The following is a 26,036-nucleotide window of genomic DNA, read 5'->3' as shown; positions in this document are numbered from 1 at the left end:
CTTCTTAAATTAAGTCAGCTTAATCTCTATCCCAAACTTCTTATATGGCTCGAATACTTCCTCATTAACCGTTCTCAGTTCGTTTCAGCTAACAGCCTCACATCTCCCCCAAGTGGCGTCCACTCCGGCGTGCCCCAAGGCTCTGTGCTTGGCCCTCTCCTTTTTCTTATCTACATTAATGACCTCTCTTCCTGTGTTTCTTCCCATATTCATTTGTTTGCAGATGACTGTGTAATTTTCCGGGAAATTTTATGTGATAACGATATAACCACTCTTCAATCTGACCTTAACGCCATCTCTGTATGGTGCAAAACATGGTGCATGGAACTAAACATTAACAAATGTAAACTTATGCGTGTCTCTAGAAAAAATATTAACTCGCCCGTCTACTCTCTTAATAATGTGCCTTTGGACGCCGTATCTTCTTATAAATACCTTGGTGTCCACATTTCATCTAACCTAACTTGGAGCGTTCACACCTCGTACGTCATTAATAACGCTAACCGCATGCTGGGTTATCTTCGACGTAACTTTGCTAAAGCACCTTCATCCCTAAAACTACTACTCTACAAGGTCCTCATTCGCTCTAAACTCGAATATTCCGTTTCGGTTTGGGATCCAAGCCACGAAAACTTGATACACTCACTTGAAATGGTTCAAAATAATTCTGTTCGTTTCATATTGTCTAACTATAATAGAACTGCAAGCATCAGTACAATGAAATCTAACCTTGATCTGCCATCCCTAACATCCCGCCGCAAAATCTCTCGTCTTTTTCTCTTTCACAAACTGTTTCTTCATTCCTCCTTGCGCGCCGAACATATTTTACCCCCCCAATACATCTCATCTAGATTAGATCATGTTCATAAAGTCGGGATTCCATCGTGTAGAACTAATGCTTTTTTTCAGTCATTCTTTCCTCGCACATCAGTGGAGTGGAATGGCCTTCCCGCCCCGACAGCAACAATCAAAGATCCCCAGCAGTTCAAGAACGCCATAGCTAACATTGTATAAATAAGAGTCAATTTACTGTACTAATAACCACTGCATTTTTTAACTTTATACTTATACATTGTACCCACTCCCCTCTCTAATGCCTTTGGCCCTGAGGGTATCTGAAATAAATAAATAAATAAAAAATAAATAAGTAGAGCGCAAAGAAGGCGTCTTGCGTGCTTTTTTTTTTATTTTTTTTTAGGCCTCTACAAAAACGTTTGGAACATTCGAATTTGAGCCTATAATGGGGCGCACGTTTTATACGGGGGTGTTTTTTCATGTTTCACAAGCTTTATTACTGGCCAGAAGAAATCCACGCGAGCCGTATCACGTTTCAAACAGCTAATTCAGGTATTTCTCAAGCGGCTCTAGAACTTTCCAAGTGACATTTCGGCTCAAGGCTCCAGACCATGTCAAAACAGGGATATATTAGTATACGTCTATTCACTTTCTACCAGCACTCAAGGAGCCATGTTACGGCATGCAAAACTCTCAATAGGTTTACAGGCAGTAGTAGTTCTCTCACACCTGGGTTTGGTGATGTTGGAGAAACTGTGTTTTATTTCGAGTTACACGGCAAAAGATGCATGTGCACTGACCAGTCAATGTCCCCTATTCCCACTTGTGTCCCACGTAGCGAATCCCGGCTGGGTTCGGATACAGGTCTCCTACTTGTTCAAGGACACAATTCGGTATGATTTCCCGCTTGGTGATGACGTCAAGCTGGCCGTTGTTCCGCTTCTTTTCGAGGCAGGTCGGGCAACCCAGACGCCTAATTTAATAATACGTTTTATTTTTCCGTCAAAAGTGTATGACGGAGGGAGACCGAGGAAAAAAGCTGCATGATGCAGCTTGACAAGTCCTCGGCCCCCCATCCTTACTTTTGGCAGCAGTGGCACAGAAAACAAAACAAAAAAGACAAAAATTCATGTAAAGGATGTTCACAGAAAAAGAATACATACACGCAAAGCACAGTTCAAATCAACAAAGTAAGGTAATACATTTATGTTAGTAATTGTCCAAAAGGTAAATATTATACATTTGCTACACACTCATATTAGAAGAAAAGAATGCTCGAAGGTCTTTAAATGACATGGTAAGAGGGTGGATGTTTTCGGTGTGGAGAAGGTTAAGTAGTCTAGGTAGTGTACATGATGACATTTGCTCGCCATATGTTGTTTTGTATTTTTGTAGCATCCAGTACTCCGTGTTACGGGTGGGATATGCGGTCATTTTTGGTGTTAGGGACACAAGTTCCAGAAATTTATGAGCATTTTTTTCTACGTGTGATTTATAGGTTATACACAGTCGATATTGATGGAGACATGTTACAGGCATCAGACTCAGGCTTTTAAAAAGAGGCGCACTAGGATGGTCATATGGAACATTACAAATGTTTCTTAAAAACTTTTTTTGAAGGACAAGTATTTTATTTAAATTAGCATCTGTTGTATTTCCCCAGACTAGATGGCAATAGTCCACATGAGAAAGAAATAATTAATTATATAAACTAGTAATTTTACATGTTTTGGCAAAATATGGCGGTGACGGTATATCGCGCCAACCACGCGTGACAGCTTTACCAATACATAATTCACATGCTCGTCCCATCTCATTCGATCTGTGAAAATGACACCAAGCGTTTTGAAACTAGAAATAACTTCTATTATTTATGAATTTAGGATAATATCGCTGGTAATATTATTATTCTTATTTCTTGGACGAAATAAGATTGCTTTTGTTTTGCTCTCATTAATTTTTAAGGAATTAGAACTACTCCAGGTAACCAGGTCCTTGAGAGTTTTATTTGCTTTAATTACTAATTCGTCGCAGCAGTTGCCTGAAAAAATAAGCTCGTGTCGTCAGCATAGATTATATATTTAATATCTGGGTTTACGTTTACAATATCATTCACATACAGGTTAAACAAAAAAGGTCCCAAGATGCTCCCCTGCGGAACACCGGATAAGATTGGTTTTATATCAGAACAGAAGCCGTTAATGTGAACATATTGTTTTCGATGCGATAGGTATGACGTAATTAAAGTTGAGGCATAACCACGAAATCCGTATAATTCCAGCTTTCTGATTAATAGATTGTGATTTAAATGATCGAATGCTTTGCTGAAGTCGATGAAAATTCCGAGTGTCATCTTTTTATCTTCAAAACTGCGCAAAATGTAATATTTTTGTTCTAAAAGTGCAAGTTCCGTGGATCGGTTTTTGCGAAATCCAAATTGTGACGAAGTGATTATATCATGCTTATCAAAAAAATTCACTAGGCGTGAATGCAGAATTTTTTCTAGTCCTTTCGAAAAGACTGATAATATTGAAATCGGCCTGTAGTTGCCTATGTCATTCCTATCACCCTTTTTAAACAAAACACTGACCTTTGCAATCTGCATTCTTTTAGGAAATACCCCGTGCTGTAAGCACAAATTAAAGATATGGGTCAAAACGGGAGATATGAGATCTATAACATATTTTATGGGACTTATCTGCAGGTCGTCGGGGTCGCAACTTGTACTGTTTTTTAGCGATTGAAATGTCCTCGTCACTTCCATTTCTACAGCAGGCTCAAGAAAGATCGAGCTCACATTTCCACGCTGAATATATGCGCAAGCGTTTTCGTTAGGGGTTTCTCTAACTAAGTTTACGAAATAATCATTAAAGGCATTTGCTAGTGGTCGTTCTGTTAATTCTATGCCATTAAGATAAAGTTTTTCAATTTGCTTTGTACCGTGGGAACGGTTTAAAACATTGTTTAGTTTTTTCCATGTCACGTCAGTTCGCATTACAGAAGACATAAAGTAATTGCTAAAATACCTTGCTCTAGCATTCTTTAGTTCTTTTGTAAGTCTATTACGGTATATTTTAAAAGTTTTAAGGTTTTCAGGGTCCCTTGTTACAATGAATAGTTTATATAAAGCATTTTTTTTATTAATTTTTATTCGAAGTTCCTGAGATACCCAGGGCTTACGACTCTTTTTCGACGACCTAACAGGCTTATTGGGAAAACACATTGGTTCCTCGTAGTTTTGGCTTTTTTTTTTCTCCACAGAAAGAAATATACCCTGATGGTCACTGACGTCCGTGCTAATTATCCCCGATTTTAGATTAGCTAAGTCAAAATTTGTTATAAATAAGTCGAGTAATGTTGAGGATTCTGTCGTGATTCGCGTAGGCGATGTAATTACGTTTATACAACCACTACTGTTTAGTAACAGTTCTAGTTTTATTTTATTAGGTGTATCCTGCAGCATGTTAAGATTAAGATCTCCCCCCAAAATAACATCATATCCATTCTCGGTTGCAGATCTAAAGTAAGTTTCTAAAAAATGAAAGAAAGATACCACGTTTCCATCCGGCGGCCTATAGATTACGGAGATAATAATTTTATCAACCAGCAAGGACAGCACTTCGTAATCTTGACTGACACATGAGCCAAGGAGCCCAGAAAACCTTCCGGACTATTGCGTTGTCTGGAGATGGTCGTTGGCCTTCGCCCATAGTGACAAAGCCCCGAACAGTTATGCGAGGGCTGCGGAGACAATCGGCGCATTCCATTTCTCAGTCTGCGAACAACAGATGAGAATGAAAACTTCGCAATACCTGCCGGTTTTCGATAAATCGCATAATATGCTATTGTTGCCAGTTGCCCTGTTTTACGCGAAGAAATCTGTGATTTTGTGATTGAATCTCCGTTCTTCCCACTCTCTTTGCTGATACGAAACATATATGTCGGCTGTCGAGTTTTCAGCTACATTTGTTGACAGAAACTAACTGAAAGTTTGGCCACAAAGAACATGTTTCAAAGGCTGAAGATACATGAAATGTACCTTAAACCGATGCACTTTTTATCAAAGTTTGTTCTTTACTCTTCTTAGTTGCTTCAACGATGCGGCCCTTACTCTAGAAAACACGTGTAGTACGAACATGTATATTATGCGCAAGAAATGGTCCGGCTGTGTTTATTACGATACATGAATAAGTTGTTAAAATGCAACTCATTGTACATGCTTCGCCCTCTTACTGCAATATTTTCGACTTGTATTTACTCATGATGATTGCTTCGAACAAGACAACTAAATATCGATACAATCACTCTTCAGCGGGCCGTTGTTAGAACGACCGAGTTTCAGCTTTCTGGGTAGAGCTCAAAGTTCAGAAAAAAATATTCACCTTTTTCGTCTTCTGCTGCGATGTACAGGTTCTGTTCACTCAAGACAAATATGCGGTGTTGTAGCGTATATGGCCGCCTGCGGAAATATGTGAGTGTGTTTTAGAGCTAAAGAAAAAGAGCAAAAAAGAAACAAAATTACGGGAGAAAAGCAAGCTAGTCTCTAGCCGCCCCCCTTCCCAGCTCATATTCCGCGTGCGTAACTAATCCATTGTTATTTGGGATTTAAGCAGAGAACCTTGAAGGGTTACAAATATTTTGTCCGGGGTCCGGTATGCCAATTAGCTCTCGTGCGAGAAGGACGTGAAAAGCTAGGAGGAAAAAAAAAGAGGAGGAAAGGGGAGGAAGAAAAGAGGAGGAATTTTCTGCCACGTTGAAAATATTTTTGAGCGCCCCCCTTTAAACGAGAGTGTGAACAAAGTTGACGATCGACAGCTCGCCAACCTCCTTCCAATTTCCGCGCACGACTTGCGTGAAAGACTTCAAGAGGTGACTCTTCGGGAAGCGGTTTGTGCCGCGTCTCGAGGTTCCCACTCGTTTTTCACCGTCAACGTAGAGATGGCGCTGTTCCGAGACGAACGGGTAGTGTGCCTGGATTTCAGAGTGTCTCCAACTGATCGATCGGGGTCATCCCGTGGTTGATGGGCCACGTCTGCAACACGAGCGGCGAGAAGGGGACGAAAGCGTCGATCGTCTGGAAGCGACTCCGCCTCTCCGCGCGCTTTTCCCTTCGCTACGATATATGTACGCATGCATGCGCACTTGCGACCACTTTACGCAGGACGTGTCGACCATCAAATTGCAAGCGCCCACCTGGGTTTGAGTTGCTGCCTCTCTTAAATCTAGGCTCACCACGAAGGGCGCTGCACTCATATTTTATTATCGCGTGAAGTTAAAACAAAATTTCAAAAAAGGACTCCGTTTACGGATCGCGGTCTGCGATGCATCATCAGCAAGTGTCATTTCCCCATGCCACGTGTCACTTTTGTTTTCTGCTCATGGGACCTTCCCGTACACATATCCTTGGCTGTCTGTCGCAGTAAACGGTCAGTGACCTCAGTCCGCTCGTCCTGCGAGAGATTTATCTGTTTCCACGGTTCAGCATGTGTTTGTTTCAGAGTCCCTGGGGCACGGCTGTCGTTTGTTTCGCTCGTTAACTCTCTCCATCCAACCTCCCGCTGAACATTGCTGCATCGTCGTGCGCCTGCGGTCGTATGTCTCTCATGGAAACCCGTCAAACACGCAGTTACTAAAACCGCGTCGCGCGTGCGGCTCCAACTATTAATTCCCATTAAAAAAAAAGAAAAGAGACGAAAGTAGAGGTCTTTCTTTCCGCTACAGATTCAACCGCAGTGTAGCGGTGTCGTTACATCCGCCAACGGGCAGTATCACATAAACGTTCAAAGACATATACGCTACGCTGATGATGTCAGAAAGAACGCGCGCGTTAAGACACCGGGTTTCACCGAAGACCAATACTGCATAGATAATATAAAAGAACCGAGGTTTTGCCCAGAGGAAAGACACCCCACTTCTACGGAACTGATTCAGATTTAAAGCCTACACGTCATCGCATTAATGTCCGTGTGATCTAGCTTCCAGCCAAGGAACTTTAGGACATGCACACAATAAACTACGCTTTGGCGTGCAAAGCAGCGACAAACCACTCCTGTTTGGAGTTCGCGAATCACCGAACGTCCAACCCGTTTGTGTCGAGGCTAATATACACGAGGAGTCACCATTTCTAATTCGAAGAAGAGAATGCAGCCGGCTTTGCCCGGAGGACCATTTGCAAAGTGTGGTGCGCCGTCCGAGGCACCGAAAGGATTCCCGGGAATTACCTGTACAGAACCGACTGCGGCAGAAGAACAAGCCGAACTTAAAGGAGACGAATGATGCGCAAACTACTTTATAAGGAGAATACACTGTAATCCGCTCAATTGAATTAGACAGCGCGCCCACAGCCCCAATTATTTCCCAAATTGTTTTGAAACCCCGCCCCCGACAGAGCGCATGGGCATCATGCTATGCATATTGTCCAACAAGGTAGAGAGGCTTAGAGCGATAAACTGGTATCCCGTTCAGCAGGCAAAAGTGACCCCCAACACTGGCTGCCGCCATGTTGTGCAATTTTGACCACTACTTGCGTGACCATACCTGCCCTGAGGGTTTTACGCAAAATTGAGCCGAGGTTTGTATTGCGATCGCTTTAAAACACGATAAAATATTTTTCAATACTGTTAGCCCTGACATCAGTGTCTAGCTCCGATAAAAACTCAAAATACAGCACCGCGGCTGACACCATCTAGCGGAGCCACTGCGAAGCTGTCCGAGTGTTTGTCCTGAAAGCACATTTTGGACCTAAACCAAGCGAAGCATAAATTATTTAGTCGGTACTGTTATTAAAGATCAATAAGCAAATATTTGCGCGGTACTTTCTTAAAATCTAGACGTAAAACTATAAGGTCACGTGTCCAGTCGTCAAGAATGTGCAACATGGCGGCGGCCGGGTGGGGGTCACTTTCAGCTGCCAGTTTATCGCTCTAAGCCCCTCTACCTCATTGATCCTGTCGCACCTTCGTGCTGCGCCGTGGGAAAAGACTGTCGCCGGGCGCACCCAGATGCCGGATTGGCCAGGACGGGTTTTTAACTTCCCTCGACGATAGTTGGTGGCCGCTGCCCCTGCCAATACAAAAGGGGAACCCCCACAGATTCGCGCTTCCAGTCATTCCAATCACCCAAACGCTGTCCAAGCGACGGCTACTGAATATTCGAGGGTTAAGATGTACTTTCCAGTAAAGTAATTGAATGCGCAGGCGAGTCATTGTGCTGTGCTACATATATCTCACTCTCTTCACTGTCACGTGACAGATGCTGCGAGACCGAGGAGGAGTGTACTGGACGTTCGCGTAACACGCGATGCGCTTCACGCGGAGCATGTCGCTACTTTTGCCAAATGGTAAATTTATCATAATTGTTTTAATCCAGCAATTGATATTTATCTCAAAGCCCGAACCAACATGATTTCCGCAAAACATTGTCATGTTAAAACTAAACTTTTTTTCTGCGGATTATATTGCTCAGGATATTCTTTCTTTATTTCTAAAATAAAGAAAGAATATCCTGAGTTCTTTATTTCTTCTATAAAAACGTTTCTTTATTTTTTCTAAAATAAGGAACCTTAAAGAACAACTCCGCTGAATTCCAAAACTTTCGAGATAAGTTATTTCGCATAAAAAAGCCCTAGTAAAAGACACCACGTCGTTTACTTCGCGAAAAATGAGATACATATTTTTAAATTTCATTTTTAACACGAGCGGAAATCGAAACCGAAACTTCGGCTCTGTCCGGCAACATTGGCCTCGGGCCGTCAAGAACATGGCCATCACGTGGTACCAGATGTCACGTGATCCTCTACGCAACGACGGGCGGGCGGGAGGGGAGAAGGAGGGATGAGGAGGAGGAGAGGAGGGAGGGGAGAAGGAGAGGAGAGGATTAGCTTCAATGAGGAGAGGAGGAGGAGGAGGAGGAAGAGGAGGGAGGAGGAGTATCAGGTAAGATGAGAAGGTTAGTAGGAGGGAGGAGGGGTATACCCGCCCCTCAGTACCCTTCCCTCCTCCTCAAGAGCTGCGCCCTAATTCGGCGTTACAGGGAGTTGTAAACGGCTTTCATTTTTGAGTTCCGATTGTTCTACGCATCGAAAGTTCTACGCCGAATGATCCGGAAACCCACGAGGGTACACAAGGGACTCCGCAAGGCGAGCGGGGTCAGTCTCGCCACAGCGTGCGATCCTGCTGTTACGCCGTCATCGACGCCCTCGACGCTCTACTGTTATCTTCTGTTTCATTTTTGTTTTGGGCACAAGTTCGCCCCATTAAACGTTTAGTTTCTTCAGTTACCATCGCCTCATCAATTGTCATTCGTGACAACATCGCCGAACTGATCGTCGAAGTTGCCGCTGATGTCACCCATACGCGAGTGGACGGCGTGCAGCAGGCCGGCCCCGTCCATGCTCACTTCGTTGACAAACACGAGTCGCACCAGGGGAAGATGCGTTACGATACGATTGGATGATCTCGCGTGAAAGGGGGGGTTAGGTATTCTGGAAATGGCGATTCTGAATGGCGAGTGGATAGTTGTACCACCCATCGCCACAACCGCCGCCTTTCCCATTGACAAGTTGGTTTTGCATTCATGTGCCTGTGTGATTCAGTTCACTATCTGCTTGGTTAAATTGAGCGTAAACGTCTTTCCGCTGCCTGCCACACCAGTTAGGAAGACCTGGAGTCGATACTCGCGGCTGGTAATCCAGTAACGCCTCTAGCAGTGTAAGCGAGAAATCGCCTTGCTGTGGGTTCGCGAGGCGGATGCGGCGGCAGAATTCCTCGGCGCTGAGGGCATCGGTACGTCGTCGTACAACAGTGGACATCTGGTCAAACTGTGATATCTCGATGTCGTGATTGCTGGCAGCAACTGTAACTTGTGCTAGTACTGTGCGGTCTTTCGCGTGAATCCACGACCTTTCTCTGTTCGTGGATATCAGCGCACAGCACGTTGTACTCGGCAATGTGTTTGTTTCTACCGACCACTGTGTACTCGGCGAATTTTGCCATAGTAACTTCTCGATGTTCGCCATAGAGCTGGACGAAACGCATGCAATCGCTCATATCGGTGTGCTCGCATCTGAAGGGAAGAAAGAGCATAACCATTCCGCGGCTGTAGTGGAACAACTTCCCGTTCATATCGTAATTAGTATACATGAGAACAGCCGCGCGCGAGCGTGCCGTCGATAGGTAGTACACGTTCGAGGCGTGCCGCGGTCACGAACAACAATGTACGGTACTGCATGCAGAATCGGCTAGGCGAAAGTCGTCTTTGTGCTGCAAGCGCTGTTCATATTTGTAGCACATTGAGTGTCTAGATGTCCGTAGACTGGGCGTCGAAACCGTCGGTGTCCATCTGCTCTAGTTTCTTGTGGCTCTTGATTCGATCGCTGGCCTACATGGTTGGCACAAGCACGACCTCGCGTCTTGCCTCCGACATTGGTTGACGTAGCAGACACCAGGGAACCTCCTGCATATTAAGAGAAATACGCCGCATATATGTTTGCCGCGAACCGACGTGCGTAGGAAGCCGAAGTGTTTGTTCGCCGCGAAGCAAATTTTCAAAAATCGCAAGCAGGAGCGGGAATGGGAAGGCAATAATTACCTGACAAGATATCTCGAAGGAGTTGAGCATATTAATGCAGACACTCTTCATTAGTCCGATGAAGTCGAATTCTGGATAGTCCGCCTGCAGCTGCACGAGCTGGGGATGGAGGTCCCTCAGGCCGCGATTGCTTTTGGTTACATACTCGACAACGTGTGCCGCGGAGGTGTACTCGTCGATGATGAATTGTAGAGTCATGTTGGAGTCGAGCACAGTGGCAATCCATGGATTGAAGGTGTTCGACCACAACACAGTCATGGTGCACTTGAGGATTCTACGGAACTGCCAGGGAAGTGATTTCCTCTTTCCTTGTAGTTTCTCGGTCCATGCCGACCAGCGTAGACAGGCGGCCACCAACATTTACGGATTTTGTGGCGCTTCACTGTATTCACTGGCCTCAGGGTTCCACGGAACTGGCACGGAGTAGTTTTGGGTGTAGTTTCTTGGTTTTGCAGGATTCAGTACGCTAAGAAACAACTGGCGTTGTCACGAAGCTCTTGAGAAAAAAACGCAAGTCTCAAGAATCAAAAGATACGGAGACAGTTCATTAGTGTAGAGAGCGAGCGGAATGACTTGACTCGTACAAGCTTGATAGATCGCACGCCATTATTTTGGAACGGACGATCGCGACGGACGTTTGACCGCTTCTAACGCTGGGCGAAACAGGCACAAGCTGCTCATGTGCTGATATTTATGACATCTGACGTCACATAAAGATGGCGAACTAGTAAAGTTTCAGGTTAGTTTCGGTCTCGGTTTGATCGCGTTTACACGATTAAAAATTATTTTAACAGTTTTGGGAAAAGTTACTTGCTACTCTAGGCTCAGTTCCTCGTGCTTTTTCACAGAACATATTTAGTTGAAAACGGTTAAATGGACGCCGTAGCTCCACTTTCAGAAAAAGCTTAACTCTGAACGATGGCATCTTTGAACTAAAAACGGTCTTTGCTAAACTTTCAATTCAAACTTCCTTTAAAATTGTATTTATATTTCTTCATATTTTGTGTTTGTTGTAATGGTTGACTCGAAAAAATATTCTACCAGGCTTAGCAGTTTCTAGCAATTGCAATGAAATAGTGTCTAACTCCTTTTTGGCCATATTAACCTATCGGCAATTCCTTTTCTCACTTGGGTGCGGAGTACTTATTACTTCTTTTTTTTTATGTTTTCGACAACAAGAATTACAAGCGCTGCATTATCCTTGGGATTGACCATACTTGAAACTGTCTGTGAGGATAAACACATCTAACATTTACGGTTTTACATCCATACGAAATTTCAGTTACGTTTCCTATATTTTTTTCCATCTTTCTTGACAAAACATTTACCACCCTAGTAACAAAAATAGAACCCCGATGCCCGTAACCGACATAATCAGAAAACCACGACTTCCTACATTCTTCATCCCAAGAGTTGAACTTAACACCGTTAATACCATGCCTTCATTCGACATACCCCAGTCGGTTAAAGTGGACCAGTTTGATGTTGTTCCTATGGTTCTGCTCTTTGTGACGCTTGAAATCCCATCCCAGGAGGAGAACCGACAGTCTGCTACACGTGCTGCGGATCTTGTAAATCCGACGACATTGAGGCTTTTATGTACGCTTTGAGGATCTTCTTCTTGGTGTTCCATGGGACTCCAGATACAGAAAGATGATTGAACCTTTCCAGGGCAACGACGTTTTTCCAAGGGCAGATGCCGAAAAATGTAACCGATCGGCCTCTTGCTCCTCCAGACGGTGTCCTAACTTGTCCAGCGTAGGGAGCCTTCATGTGCGCTTTGCTAGGGTGCTGCCACCCTTTGTAATACCACTCGCCGACAAACCAGCAGCCATTTTGTTCCTCGGCGATAATCCGTGGGGCTTATAACCCTCCCGGAAACAAGCACCTTATCTCAGAAGTTCGGAGCAGCGTTGTGGAACCCACGGAGGGAGGGGTAGCATTTTCCCCCTCGGATGGGATTACCGATGGACACAAAGGTCACTTTCCGGCGCACGGGGAAATAATGAGAGCAACAAAATGGCGGTGGAAGAGAGTGTGGGAAAGGGAAACAGGCAGTTGGCATCACTCTATGCGAAGCGCACATGAAGGCACTCTAGTCCAGCGCGGCGAAAACTTGAAAAAGTAATGCGGTTGATGTGATTGATGATGTCTTTGTAAGAATGAGTTTGTTTTGGCTGTCCGTTCGTTAGTTAAGCTCGTCTAGTAAGGGTCAAGGGGCGAAGTGCTGGGTATACCTTGCAGCTTTGTTGATGTGTCACGTTTAAAAGCATTGTGTTTGTAAACTTGTAAACTCTTGAGCGAGAAGCACAACAGGCTAAAAGTTTTGTCTTCTGTAAGGTGGGTTGCGCTTTATTATTTATTTTCGTTTTTGTTTTGTGTGTAGGTATGGGTTCTGCGCGTGTCCTTAAAACAGTATGTTGATTTAACGACGTTGCTTGATTTTTTTTTACACTGTCAAATTTGTTTTTCTCCTTCTTCTATCCAGTCTCGGGTTAAAGTCATAATGGTGAAATTTAACCAGTTGGTGTGCGCACCGAGAGTATCTGTAAATTCACGATTTATCTCTGGTTGGATTTATTCCTCATTTATCGTATTCAATATTAGGAGTACCGCTCTAGAACACATAAAGGCAAGCGAACATTTTTCCATGGGTATTGCGGCCAGAATTGATGGAAGCGCAAGTATTCTGTTCAAGCGAGGACGCTCATGCTGCGAAGAAAAAAAAAGAAACGAAAGAAAAAACACACAAATTCCTGACACACGCTGCTGACATTTGGCAACATCGAGAATCACTACAGTCATTCAGTTTCATATCGCCTGGATGATATCCGCTGCAATTTGTTTTAACAGCTGCAGAGGAATGGTGAGTACGAGTCATTTCATTTTTGCAAGCCCTTCGATAAAGCGCGACGCGCCATTCGAGGGCACGTTAACAGACTCGGCAGACAAATCACCTTGCTTTGTCTGGCGACATGATCGAGATGGAGCACGACCTTCACTCAAGTACCGAGGCAAGTCCAACTAACGTCTCAGTGAGAAAAAAAAAGTGTTTAAGAAGGCACTAAATTGTTTTCTAACATATATTCTTCATGTTTTTAACTCAGGCCATGACCTCTAAGCAGCCTAACGAAAAAAAAAAAAGAAGAAAATATCAGATTGATACGCATCCAATTTTCCTATTAAGGACAGAATCAAAGATCGTTACACGCCCGTTTTTCTTGGATTCGGCACAGAAAGCAGAGACGCCATCGAACGTGCGACAGTCAACCGCGAGCGATCGCTTTCCTCGTAGCGACGGGGCCGACCAATGATGGACTGATTGGGGAAATTTTCCGATTGACGAGAGTGACGTCATCGCTCGCGATTGGCTGTCGCACGTCAGATGGTGCCCTCTGCTTTCTGCGAAGAATTGAAAAAAAAAAAAAAAAAAAAAAAACTACAACAACAGAAATGTTGCGAATTAATATCTTTGTCTTAAAGGGATACTTCAACGAAATTTGAAATATTCCCGTCGTGTTCAAAAATAGGTTGAATATGATCCACAATATCCGTAAATGACAATCGCACGTTTGTATTTTGATCCTGGTGGCTGTATTTTTCGTTATAAACGGCCCCCTCTGGCAAGCGCTCGGAGAAGGCCCAGCTTAGAGCACGTGACATCCAACGCAATCGTGACGTAGGTCGTCTCAAGACGATCAAAGCTACGGCAAGGCTGACGTCAAGAGGATGGCCTAGTCGTTCCAGCAACAGAAGCGGCTGCTTTTGTACGAATTTTGAGTGACGGGTTAATCTTCTATAATCTTCTAGGGGGACAATAGCGACTTCTGCGACACACAAAAGGGATTCTCGGGAAGAGGGGAGTTCCTCCTTCCCCCCTTCTCTCGTTGTGGCCGGAGACGAGACAACCTCCGTCACTAGCTGTCAAGGTTCCTAGACGGGCATTACGAGCGAGGCGTTAGCGACATCCACCAGGTGCTCTTTGCTAATCGTTTAATTCGTTTTAAAATTCCTTTTCGAGACATTTTTAACAAGATATTGGTATGTCCCATGTGATACTGCTCTTTTGAACACATATAGACCAAAAAATGAGCGCCGAAATTTCGTTGTAGTATCCCTTTAATTGGCAATAGGACGCGTTTCGACGGAATAATCGGTACTCCACAATATTTAGGGGCCGTAGATTGATTTATGACCATAAATAACGATATCAGAAACCAGTTTTGTGTAAGGCGAATTTTTGCTACTCACTGTTTTGCCTCGAAATTGGTTTAAAAATAACTAACACACCTACAGAAAGGTGTTCCACAAGGTAGGAGTCTTCTTGCCACCCTTCTCATATCCCCCTCTCGGGGGATATGGGAAGGGTGGATAGTCCGGGATAAGATCCCCGGCTTATCCTGCCCCAAAATACAGGAACAAAAGTGTCCCCCTTCCCCCCGTCAAGATACCAGCGCGAGAGGGGGAAATTAGAAGGGAGACGAGGAAAATGATTCTTTAAACGGAAAATGATTCGGACTTTAAAAGGACGCTGCGAGGAAAACAGATTAATGGGACACGTTTTGTTTAAATAACTTTTTCACGAGAACAATTTTTCTTTTGCGCAATTTTTACGCCGTTAGACGCAATCTAGGTGGAGGTCGAAGCCCACTCTAAGCCCCGCCCACAGATCAGTGGCCCCGCCTACTACCAAGAGACTGGCTTGGCTGCTCGACGGAACAGGCTAAGAAGCGTAGTGTCTCCTTTTCGCGTCATCCGACTAGAAGTCTAAGAGCGCCTGCTACTCGTGCGAGCAGACGAGTGGCAGCCTCCGGCATCCTCTGCTATTTTACCGCCCTCTATTGTGGTGTGCAATGCCTTGAGACGCAGACGCGTAAGCTGCGCGTCGGCGTCCGTTTTCGCCTGCGACCGTCTGCTATTCGTCCCCCGGCTAAAAACTTTTGCAACGCTCAGAAGACGCGACTATGAAAGCGGCGTTGTAGCGTTCCATCATGCACGAGCCACGGTCCAATACAAGCGTCTGTCAGCGTCTATCGATGTGCGTAATAAGTAACCGAGAGAGCTAAAAAATCAACAAAATAAATATGCCCTTTTTCTAGCTTTACTGTTCCCATGATGTTTTTCACGTGGCATTCGGGAGCAAGATGAATGACCGTCATGACCCGAAATCAAAACGCGACGTAAAAATATTCGCTTAAGTAGGCCAGGCGCACTGCAAAAACGCTTGCCTTTCGAGGCGGAATGACGGGAACATACCTAACAAACTTGATGCGAACCGAGCTCCCAATTGCCTCCAACCTTATGGCTCGCAAATTCTTGCCTGTGTAGGTATCTTCTCAGCATTGAAACCATGGTCATGTACGCGACGGTTGCATAGTCCACAGAGCAACGGTGCCGCTTTTGCCGAAACGAGCATCCTTATTAAGCATCAACTCGCGCAAAGAAAGAAATCAAGCCAGATTGATCAAAATATTTGATCTGGGACGCTATACTTCGTTTCAGCTTAGGTCCGACCGCGGCAGATGTTATGAGCCGAAGGGCCAATCAGACAGCGAAAGAGGCACAACGTCATGGTGTGCTCTATGCAGTTGATAGGACAAGCCGGTATTCGGCGTTTCTCTGTGCGTGCTCCTCTGCCGGCTAGTTCTATAAAGCGCAGATAGTACTCCATGACTGTGCGCTTTTTGCGCTGTATGATTGGCCCTTCGGCTCGTAGCATAGGCCGTGCTCGGACCTAAGCTGAAACGAAGTATAGGCTTAGATCCTTCCTGCTACGACAACAAGCATTCGCACAGCACTTCCGGAGGCGCGTACTGGCGGCAGTTGTTTGATGTGAACTACGACGGTTGAGGAGATCTTCCTCTAAATACCTGTGAATCCAAAACCACTCACGCTCATAAAAAGTGACGAGCTCCTTCAGTGTCGCTCGTTTAGCTATGATGCCTGGAGCGGGTCTTCGACTGGTGTGTTTAGCGTCCTAGTCTGCCCACACATCAAAGGTGGTCTCAACGAATGACGTCACAGACGTCGAAGTGTCATGCTGTTGCATGTCGCGATCTTCGCGGTTGGTCGTAGAAATGCTCACGGGAGCTGCGAGTAGCACAACCGAACGCGAGTGTCGCTGTCGACACGACGCCCTAACTTCTGGCTGCCGACGCTTTCGTGGACTGCCACACTGGAGAGCGACCTGCACCAGAACAGGTGTCTGCCACATACTCCCAAAACAGGCGTTTCAACAGGTGTGGTGTGTGACATACAACACAGCTATCCGGACGTTGCGAGGATCGCGACTGGTGACAGCGTGACACTACTATGACGTCATCAGTCGGAAATGGAGGGTCCACATTTTTAGACTTGATTTGAAACTTGACTTGACCAAAGACTTGTCTTGAGAGTACAAAAAAAAGAAAAAGAGTACTTGCCTCAACGAGCATCTCGCCGTTCGCCCCAACGGCAGACGCACCGAGTACCTCATGACCGAGACCGTACTTAGCGGGCCTCCCGAGTGCCATCACAGCAAGGGACTCATCGGGGTTCTCATAACCGTGAAAATTCGGACAAATGACTGCTTCAACGGGCCTTCTGCCGTCCGTCTCAAACTCAACGGCGGGCGCGATGAGTGCCTCATATGACCGAGAACGTTTTTAGCGAGCCTCTCACATGCTTGTGGTGCAAGCCGTTCTCTTCTCCTGATGGGCCGAAGGCGGCTGCGACGGCTGGACCTTCAGGAGCGCGTTCTCCACTTTTTCGACGAATAGCTGGCGTCTACCACCGTCGGCTCCTGCCGTTTCCCTGCATCCATGTTTGGAGATGTTCGCTGCACACTCAATGGGCGTTTCTTGGTTGTCCGCACCGGTAAAAGCGAAGCCAGGCTTGGATTTGCGCGCTCGTGTGGCAAACTTTTCAAGACTGGTATGCGCAAGGATCAAGTACTCGGGGAGCGGTATCGTCAACCGATTCGTAAAACTCCATTCTGGTTTTCCCATTCCTCAAGGCACCCAGACCGCGCGAAGGATGGTACAAGGGCTTTGCTTCTTAATAGAGGAGGCCGATACCGGAGCTCAGTAAAAAGGTCCGCTTGAGTCGCCGTTGCAGCCTTTACCATCTCGTCCAGATCCCCAAGACTCTACGCCCCGTGAGATGTGGGAGGAAGCGTGGGTGGCTTTGTCGGATAGCCCATGCTACTTTTTCTGCATTTGAGGCCGCCGCGTCAGCAAGGTCCTACATCCTCTGGAAGGCCCCTACGAAGTCTATGAGCGGCTCCTTCGGGTATTCCGTGAGGGCACGGTGCTCGTCCTGCATCCGAATTTTGTAATCCGGTGGCAGGAACGCCCGTCTAAATCGCGAGACAAAATCCGCCATACCCAGGAAACTTGTTTTATCCTTCTCCAGAGCGCTGTGGTATCCGTCAACGCGACCGGAAAAAGACGAGTGAGCACAGTTTCATTGTCAGTTCCCGAGGCAGCTTCGTTGTCTGAGAGTTCAGAGACGTACATCGCCACTGACGTCTTGTCTGCATACCCCGAAACAACTGGAACGCCCATCGAAAGCCGTAGGTAATCCTTCGGGGGCGAGGTTCTACCATCATCGGGGCTTGACCGCGGTCATCTGCTCCCATTGTAACTGAAGAAACATGGCAAGGCCATTCCTACTTATGCTAGACACCCGTCTGATGCTGCGCCTACTAGAACTGAGACTGCAGGCTAAGCTTGTGGTTTCTTGTCCCTGGCGGCGCTATCCCCAAGTGCACCGAGTGTCACATCGTCGTCATCACTCACACAAACGTGAGTGGTGGTCAAAGAAGTTTCAAATGGTCGAAGAAGTTTAGGCTTGGGTGACGAAGGCTCGTCTATACCCTTCGCTGTGAGACGCGCGAGTTGTTCATGAGGGCCGCCGGATTCGTCACCGCTGCCTCTCCTTCACCGGAATAACTTTTAACAAACCTAACAAACCGAAGGTAAGCGCGGAAATAGAGAGCTCAGTTCGCTCGAGTGACTTCGAAGAGACAAATCTTCGCAAATGCGCGCAAACTTAGAAACGCCAATTGACTATGTAAAAGGCAAAAAGGAACCAGTTCGCGCCCCTTCTCCCAGACGAGCAGCATATCACGGTTGGGCGCCACTGTAGAACTTTTCTAGCTGCTATACCCGTCTTGGAGAAGGACACAACGCACTGGTTCAAAAACACGTCGTCATTTATTGCACTTGCGATCCCAAGGGCCCCGCGTATGCTTCTCCGCCGGCCTTTTGTCAGCGGCGGAGCGTCGCTCCCCTGGTCGATTACAATTCGCCACGTCGTGGTGGAAATCACGAGAGGCGATTTAACGTGCGGGCAACCTGGTCGAGCGCCGTCGATGACCAGACTGCCTACGAGATGCGCGAGAGCGGAGATTTCGAAAACTCTGGATATGGCGTCACGTTCCGGGGAGGAGGGTCGTCAGCGGTACTTTGAAAATGATTTCTTGCACTCTCCGTGCACCAAATTGAAGAATAATCTTGATATGCGTGACCCTTGAGGCAAAACGGAGACGGTTTAAGCGTTTGTTTTTTTCAAATACAGAACCGTTTCGGTTTCCCTTTAATAAAGTGGGAAAACCTGAAAAACGCCGCAGTTCCAGCTCAAACCGCGTTATCGACACGCCGACCCGCGTGGTCATCGTATAGTTGCAGCTGAATCCCACCCTACGGTAGGGCCTCCTCCTTTCCGGTCGGAGAAAACTGTTTGTGGATGTTGCATCTTGATAATCTGCCGCCGGCTCATATTTCTCGACGCCATCCGAGTTCACAGCCGCCGTGGAGTGGCGTCTCAGTTACGCGTACAGAACTGATATTTTTTAACCGGATTAACAGAACACCAGGGTCAAAGTTTTAGAAGTTGTCGTAGGGTTGGTTCTATTGTATTTAGCTTACGTGGATGGTATACAATTATATATATTAACTTTGCGTCAAGCGTACCTGCCAAAATGACTGAATTTCATTTGGCAGCAGGGTAGACGCAAAAGGACAAGGTGCCGTGGACGAGTGATCACCACACATCTTTCAACGCGTGTACATCATAACCATTTTTTTAATCAGATCTAGTTTTCTTCAATAGAAATATGGACTTTGTAGCTGGGTAATTTTGGCTATAATCCTTAGCAGGACACTTCCCCGGCTCATACTTGGGCCATTTTGGCGCAAGCCTGTGCCAGGCTTGAACCAAGTTGGTTCTCGTTCGCGCCATTCCAGCCCAAGCCTGGGCCGAGGAAGCCTGCTACTTGGAATAAAGTTTTTACGGTAGGAGTATTAAATACCTTGTTCTTTTTTTAATATTTTTGTACATCCTTTTTGTGATTTAAACTCACTACAAGTAGCGATACTGCATGAGTGTTGATCAAGTCATATATATTTTTTGATTGGCTGAGCTGCTTGATGAGGCAGTTCTCGTAATATTTCAGCTCAATTAAAAAAAACAATTCGAACCAAATGAATTTATGTCCGGACTTGTGGGTGAGAGTTTGTCCAGAGTCTACAGAAAAGACTAGGAGATCCACAGCAAACGCTCACCTACAACGGCCGTCTTCGTAAAAAAAACTGTCTTTTTGCAGCAAGCCCAAGCTGGGTTCGTCTGGGGTACGTACTCAGCAGTTGCAGCTGGTGTTCTCACATTCGTCGTTCTCCTATGGCTTCGCCAAAAGTTTGGCAAGAAGCAAACCTTGCCACCAGGACCCAGGGGTCTGCCTCTCCTCGGATACTTACCGTTCCTCGAGAAGAATCTCCACGTGAAACTGCGAGACCTTTCGCGGGAGTACGGGCCTGTCTTTGGGTGAGTCTCAAAGGTGTATGTTTCATCCACACAACTAGCGTCCCGGATCATAAGAGAATAGAACGGTCCGACGCCAGAGCTTCGAAGCTCTTTATATGTTTCGTTTTCCAAGTTGAGACGAGTGTGCCAGTTAAGGACGTGCGCTTTTGGCGCTCCAGACTCGTCAGACACATAGTTGGAGTCGACAGCTCGCGTGAAACGCCGACTGGACTTCGGCAACAAAAATGTGACATCATCGTCGCGAACGTCCAAAAAGCACCCGCTCCGCTAACTTTAGTTCCAGCTATCTGTTTGACGAGTCTAGGACCACTGGGGCGGTTTGCTCATCTCGTGGCCGCGGTTGCGGCCAAGAGGGAATTATACGCCACGTGACGAGCTCCATAGGGGCATGGAAGTACCTCGTCCCTGCCTAATGGTAGAGGTGTCCGTGTCGCTTCGAGTACAAAAGTTTCATTTCGCTCGCAGAAACTGATCGCAGAGGCTTTCAACTGGAATCCGATTAACCGCCTTTTTATACTCAAAAAGCGGCAGGCAAGTTACGTACAAAGACGGTAAATAAGAGCCTAAATAAAAGAGAAATCGCGCGAGATAAAAGCGGTGGCAGTATATTTATATATCTGCGCCAGCGATCCGCCTCAAACCGTGTGCTGTAGTCGAGCAAAAAGAACAGCCGGGATTGTCGCACCGCAAAAGTTCCGGGTTCACGTCGGGTCATACTGCTTTTGTTTTTATAAATTTATATTTTTTGTGTGTGTTTATTTTTTGACGTTTTTATTTTTTTTTAATGGACAGAACTGTGGTGTGTATCAGTACTAAATAGGCGCTTTTTGTTACTGAAAAGACTCCTAGAAAGCCCGCTGCATATAAAAAAAAACACATAAAATTGTATATAATATAGTAAGGGTGCAGGCGAGCTGGTGAATGTTAACCATGTTGAATAACCTGAGACTGGGGCAGAAGAGAACAAATAAGTCGAAGGAACAGAAACGGACAAGACGACGTCTCAAACTCAGCTATCAGGTTTATTTAGTCCTACTCCTTATATAGCCCGCAATCAGCCACCACCAACACACAAGTGGCAACCTCTAAACACTTCAAACGCCAAACCCTCTAATCAGCCACAACCTACACAAAGGGACAACCTCTAAGCAGTCCAAATGCCAAAGCCTCCAATACACAAAGTAGTACTATGGCCGTACATAGTACTACTTTGTGGCTTTGGCATTTGGACTGCGTTGCATACTAAGTGTAAAACGGAGTATAGATACTGGGAAAGTAGCAACATTTCCTTCCCTACCTACTAGCCGGACACAAACAGATACTAACATATGAACAACCGAAACCTCGCAAAGCGATTGGCTAATCTGTCTGCGTTGCCATGGAAATCGACATCTCCGTCCATTCAAATCTTATTAGCTTTCAGAGGGTAGTTCTAAACCAGTCGCACCAAGATCACGATAGAGCATCATCGTTCTGGAAGCGTTCCTCGCCAATGTAAGCGTCTTTGGCCCTGTGGATGCAATGAACTTATCAATCATGCCAATCTCTACTGCTCTCTTACAATTATATTGTTCTTTTTGCATATTTTAAAACGGTAAACTTATTTTTTGCGCCTCCAAGCACCGACACCGCACGTGGTGGTGGTACGAATATGTACGCTTGTTTCGCCGGTGTGTGGATAGCAAAGTCTCGGTATACAAGAAACGTCTCCATTAAGCTACCCGTCACCAGCGAATTTAGATCGGCTCCTCAAGAACGGAGGGGTCAAAAGGAAATTGCTCATTTCACGGACCAAGATGGCGACCATACGGGGAGCTTGGCGCTACTTTCCCAGGATCCAGTCACTTTAGGCCCAACGAGTGGTACAAACTTAGGCGTGTCTAACAGGCACGGCTTTGAGCTGAGACTGCAGCCAAAGCTACAAGCGCAAGTAAGCCCGCGCTTCAGGCTTAGGTACATGCATTTCTAGTGCGAGCGCTTGTTCTGCGGAAAAACGCTTCAATGCAGCGACGTGCTTGCTAAAAAAAAAAAAAAAAAATATTGGGTTGCGTATATGTTCATACAGAGGACTTGGCCTCCCTCAACGGGCGACGAGTCTCCCAGCTGTAGATGAGCAATTTAGCCAGTGCAGTACAACCGCTAGCCTGGGGTCTTTAACGTGGATCACGCAGTCGTGATACACGACCGCACGCCGGTACGATGCTTATTCGCACCGAAATTGGCAGGGGCGTGGATTGAACCTTAAAAGCGATCACAAATAAAAAAAAAAAAAAAAAAATACAGAAACGTTTGACTGCGTTGCGGCTGCGAGAAACCAGGACATCTGTGCTTCTTATATTGCGTGCCAAGCTATTCGCTGAATTGGATTCCACGCTTCATACGAAGCACAGATGTGCCGGTTATACCCGTGCCACACGGGCTACTGGAATGCCATTTACAGTAGGGTGCCTCAATGTCCTTCTGTTTAGGGTGATGCCACCCTTTGTAGTACCACATGCCGACAGCACGCGCTCACGGGGAAAATACAAAGAAATCGACGAAAACAAAATGTCGCCGTAGCACAGTCAGCGCCACAAGCGCGTGCAGGGACACGCTCTTTCACGCGCTTCTGAACAAAAAATAAAAATAAACGTGTGTGACAAAATGGCGAGATGCCACCACCCTAAGCAGAGCGCACATGAAGGCACCCTAATTTACAGCGAATGACGTTTGAACGATCGGCCAATCAGCGCGCGACACTCCGAGCGTGGGGCGTTCCACGCGCGACAGATCGCGAGCCGATTCGTCGATCACACGAATGTCATTCGTTGTAAATGGCATTTGAGTTGCCCGTGTGGCACGGGTTTTACTCGCTTTCGTTTCTCGACACAATGCAGTCAAACGCTCTCAAACGCTGATGTGCGTAGGGGCCTTTAGAGCGTGAGCCACAAGAGGCGCCCTTCAATGAAGTTGAAAGCGGAAAAAAAAAGAAGAAAGAGTTGCGTTGCGATGCCAGATCTTCTGACATTGCCACCAAGAGTAGGGTGCCTACATGTCTGTCTGTCTCAGGGTGAAGACATCCATTGTTGCCCTGAATGTGCCAGCGCGTGACGCTCTCGCGCACTCGGTGCGTGACTTGGGCGGCAAAATGGCGTCTATGCATTAGCCAAAGCTACGCGCTCGAGCTGAGTGACACCGGATTGTGCGCGCTTCAAGATGCATAAAAAAATATTTAAAAAAACGATTGGGCGGAAAAATGGCTGAGATGTCAAAAGCGCGCGTGTGTATGTAGGCACTCTAACCAAAAGTGGAGTTCCTGTATAGGCTCCCTACCCAACCTAACCAAAAGATAGGAGAAGCGTACCTTAGCGGTGGTGGTATGAATCTCGTATTTTCGATTGTTTTACGGCGTTGAATTCAACCAATTTTCTACGTCGAGAGTTTTTTTTCCTTTACTTAGCACTACGTAGAAGGAGAAAAGATCAGCGATTGCGCCACAAGTAGTGCGAGGTCAAATCAGGTGTCCTACCCCGAGAGGGGGCACCGCATTTTATTCAAAGCTTCAGCGCGGGAGGCCTATAGGGCTGTCTCTCTCGACAGGGGGCTGTAAGTGCATCCATATGACGCGACCATGTAACATTTGCATCGAGCACAAAACGGCACTGCAGCGTTCGATTATGCACGACCCACAGTCCTTTTCAGGCATATGTCAGCGTCTCTTTACACGCAGATGCAGCGTCTGGAATCGCTTTTAGTGTCCTATAAAACGGATAAGAATACTTTTCTGTTATCTTTTAGATTGTTGTTATTTTCTTTCAAAAATTTATATCCACCTCTGTGTATTGTTCCAGCTTAGCAGCCGTGATCCAGGGAAAAAAAACATAATGACTCAAAACCGAAACGCGACTCAGGATATTTTAGGTTTTGCTCTGGAGAGGCGCTGACCAATCTTGAGAGCTACAAGCCTTTTCCAACTGTGCCTCGAGACAAAGGAGTCTGCCCACTAATTATTCCCTCCAGATATTGGTGCTCCGACATGCCCGGCCAATATCTGTTCCTCGTCTATCCGTATAAACTAATTCAAATCCAATCAGGTTGAAGGTTGGAGCTGCGAACATCGTTGTACTGAACGACTTCGAGTCCATCAAGGAGGGTCTCTGCAAGAAAGAGCTCCTGTCCAGACTTCAAAACGTGGCACGGCACGCCGGGGTCGATGGTAAGAGTACTTTCCTGCTCATTAAAAAAAAAAAAAGATAAATAAACTATTCGAAGTTTATTGAGACTACCGTCGAGGTATACAGTTGTCTGGGGGACCATAAAAAAAGCCATTGACATGCCTGACAAGATGACCCCCCCCCCCCCCTCCCCCTTCATGGCCAGACCATCGAGCATGCCCGGACAAAATGAATGTCTGACAGAGGACGAAAATCAACTTGATCAGGATAAATCTAAACAACGACGCATAAGCAGTAAATAAACACTGCATAAGAAGTAAAAACCAAGAATATAAATCCCAATTGTCCCCCACGCCGTAACAAATAAACAACGACGCACATTAATATTTTATGTCTTCACAAATACGCCAAACAATGCGGCCACACGCAACAAGCAAAGAAAATTGACATCGGCAAGGTGCATCTCTACAGAAAAAAAAAGAAAAAAAGAGACATAAACGATGCACCAAAAAGACAGCACCTGAGCACGGAAAACAAAACAAAAAACAACACTTTTTTACTTTCAAGGTGACGATAGATACACATTTATGTTTTTCTTTTAAAGCTTGCACATAAATACCTCCGTGAATAATGACCATGAGATCAAAGTTATCATTTAGAAGTCCGGGCATTTGATAATGTAATTTCTGTACGTTATAGTTTGTGCGTATTTTTTGCTTTGTGTAGCTCGTGTGCCGAAAATTGTATCGATGATCTTTCCAAATATACTTTTGAAAAAGGTAGTTGGTTCTAGTTTGATTTGATTATAAATCAAAGATACATTTTTTCTTTATAACATTTTAAATAGTTAATATTCGGTGCCTTCTATAAAGTGGAGCAGAGTGACTCCGGTACGGGGCATTTTCGGATAATCGCGGGGCCTTTTTCTGGAGTATGTGCAGGGTTTTCTAAATTTGTTTTTGTTGTGGTCCTCCCATACAAGAAAGACAGCTGTGAAGACGTGAATAAACTAAGGTATAATATAGCTGTTTTTTGACCCAGTGAGGCAGGAATGGTGAACTCTATAAACAATTGCAAGCATGGCACCTCACTGGTGCTCCATGCGTGCAAGCATGTGCAGTGTGCGCGTGAACGTAGCTTGGGCCAGGAGTCCTGCTCGCAGTCGTCTGTGCATAATCGCTTCTTATTCTCTGCACATGAAAAGATCAATCTAGAGTTTCATAAAATAGAACACCTAGGAACCTATGTGATATAACACGTTCGATGCTCTCGCTTTGAAATTGAATTCGAATTTCCGGCTGAAAACATTTACACCGTAGCCAAAGTATATTGAACTTTTTAGTGTGCGTTTAATTGAAGATGATTTGCTCTCAGACACGATGATAAGTTTTCAAGCCATGCGCTGGTTTCGCGTTCCAGTACTTCTAGACGTATTTCAGAAAAATAAGAAGTTTAAGTTACCGAATTTACTCGAGCTATAGGCGCACGTTATATGAAGAGAACCTGAGGGTTCGTTTTTCCGCGGAGCACGCAGATTGCCAATCACCGCGATCGACAGCATGATTCCAGCGGTTTACAGGACAGAGATAACGTCTTCGCGCGAAGATACCATCTGTGAAAATTGCATCTTCTGTATGAAGACTCGTGTTGTCGAACTCGTGATTCGCTGCGATATTTATGCGAAACTCTATGAGT

At 45.7% G+C, this 26,036-nt stretch overlaps 1 protein-coding gene across 1 annotated transcript in view; it reads left to right on the top strand.

Annotated features, from left to right (window-relative positions):
- The first annotated feature begins 19,847 nt into the window (after window positions 1–19,847).
- The window catches only part of LOC115318000 (cytochrome P450 2F3), a 32,689-nt gene continuing 26,500 nt past the window's right edge, over window positions 19,848–26,036 (top strand). The window contains exons 1-3 of the mRNA XM_040212881.3: window positions 19,848–19,871; window positions 19,970–20,187; window positions 24,261–24,382. Coding sequence (XP_040068815.1) covers window positions 19,848–19,871; window positions 19,970–20,187; window positions 24,261–24,382 — 364 coding nt within the window. The remainder of the gene's footprint in view (window positions 19,872–19,969; window positions 20,188–24,260; window positions 24,383–26,036) is intronic.

This window comes from Ixodes scapularis, unplaced genomic scaffold (assembly GCF_016920785.2).
Source record: "Ixodes scapularis isolate PalLabHiFi unplaced genomic scaffold, ASM1692078v2 PGA_scaffold13__105_contigs__length_92229423, whole genome shotgun sequence".
Taxonomy (NCBI): Eukaryota; Metazoa; Arthropoda; class Arachnida; order Ixodida; family Ixodidae; genus Ixodes; species Ixodes scapularis.
This window is presented reverse-complemented; position numbering and strand designations above follow the sequence as displayed.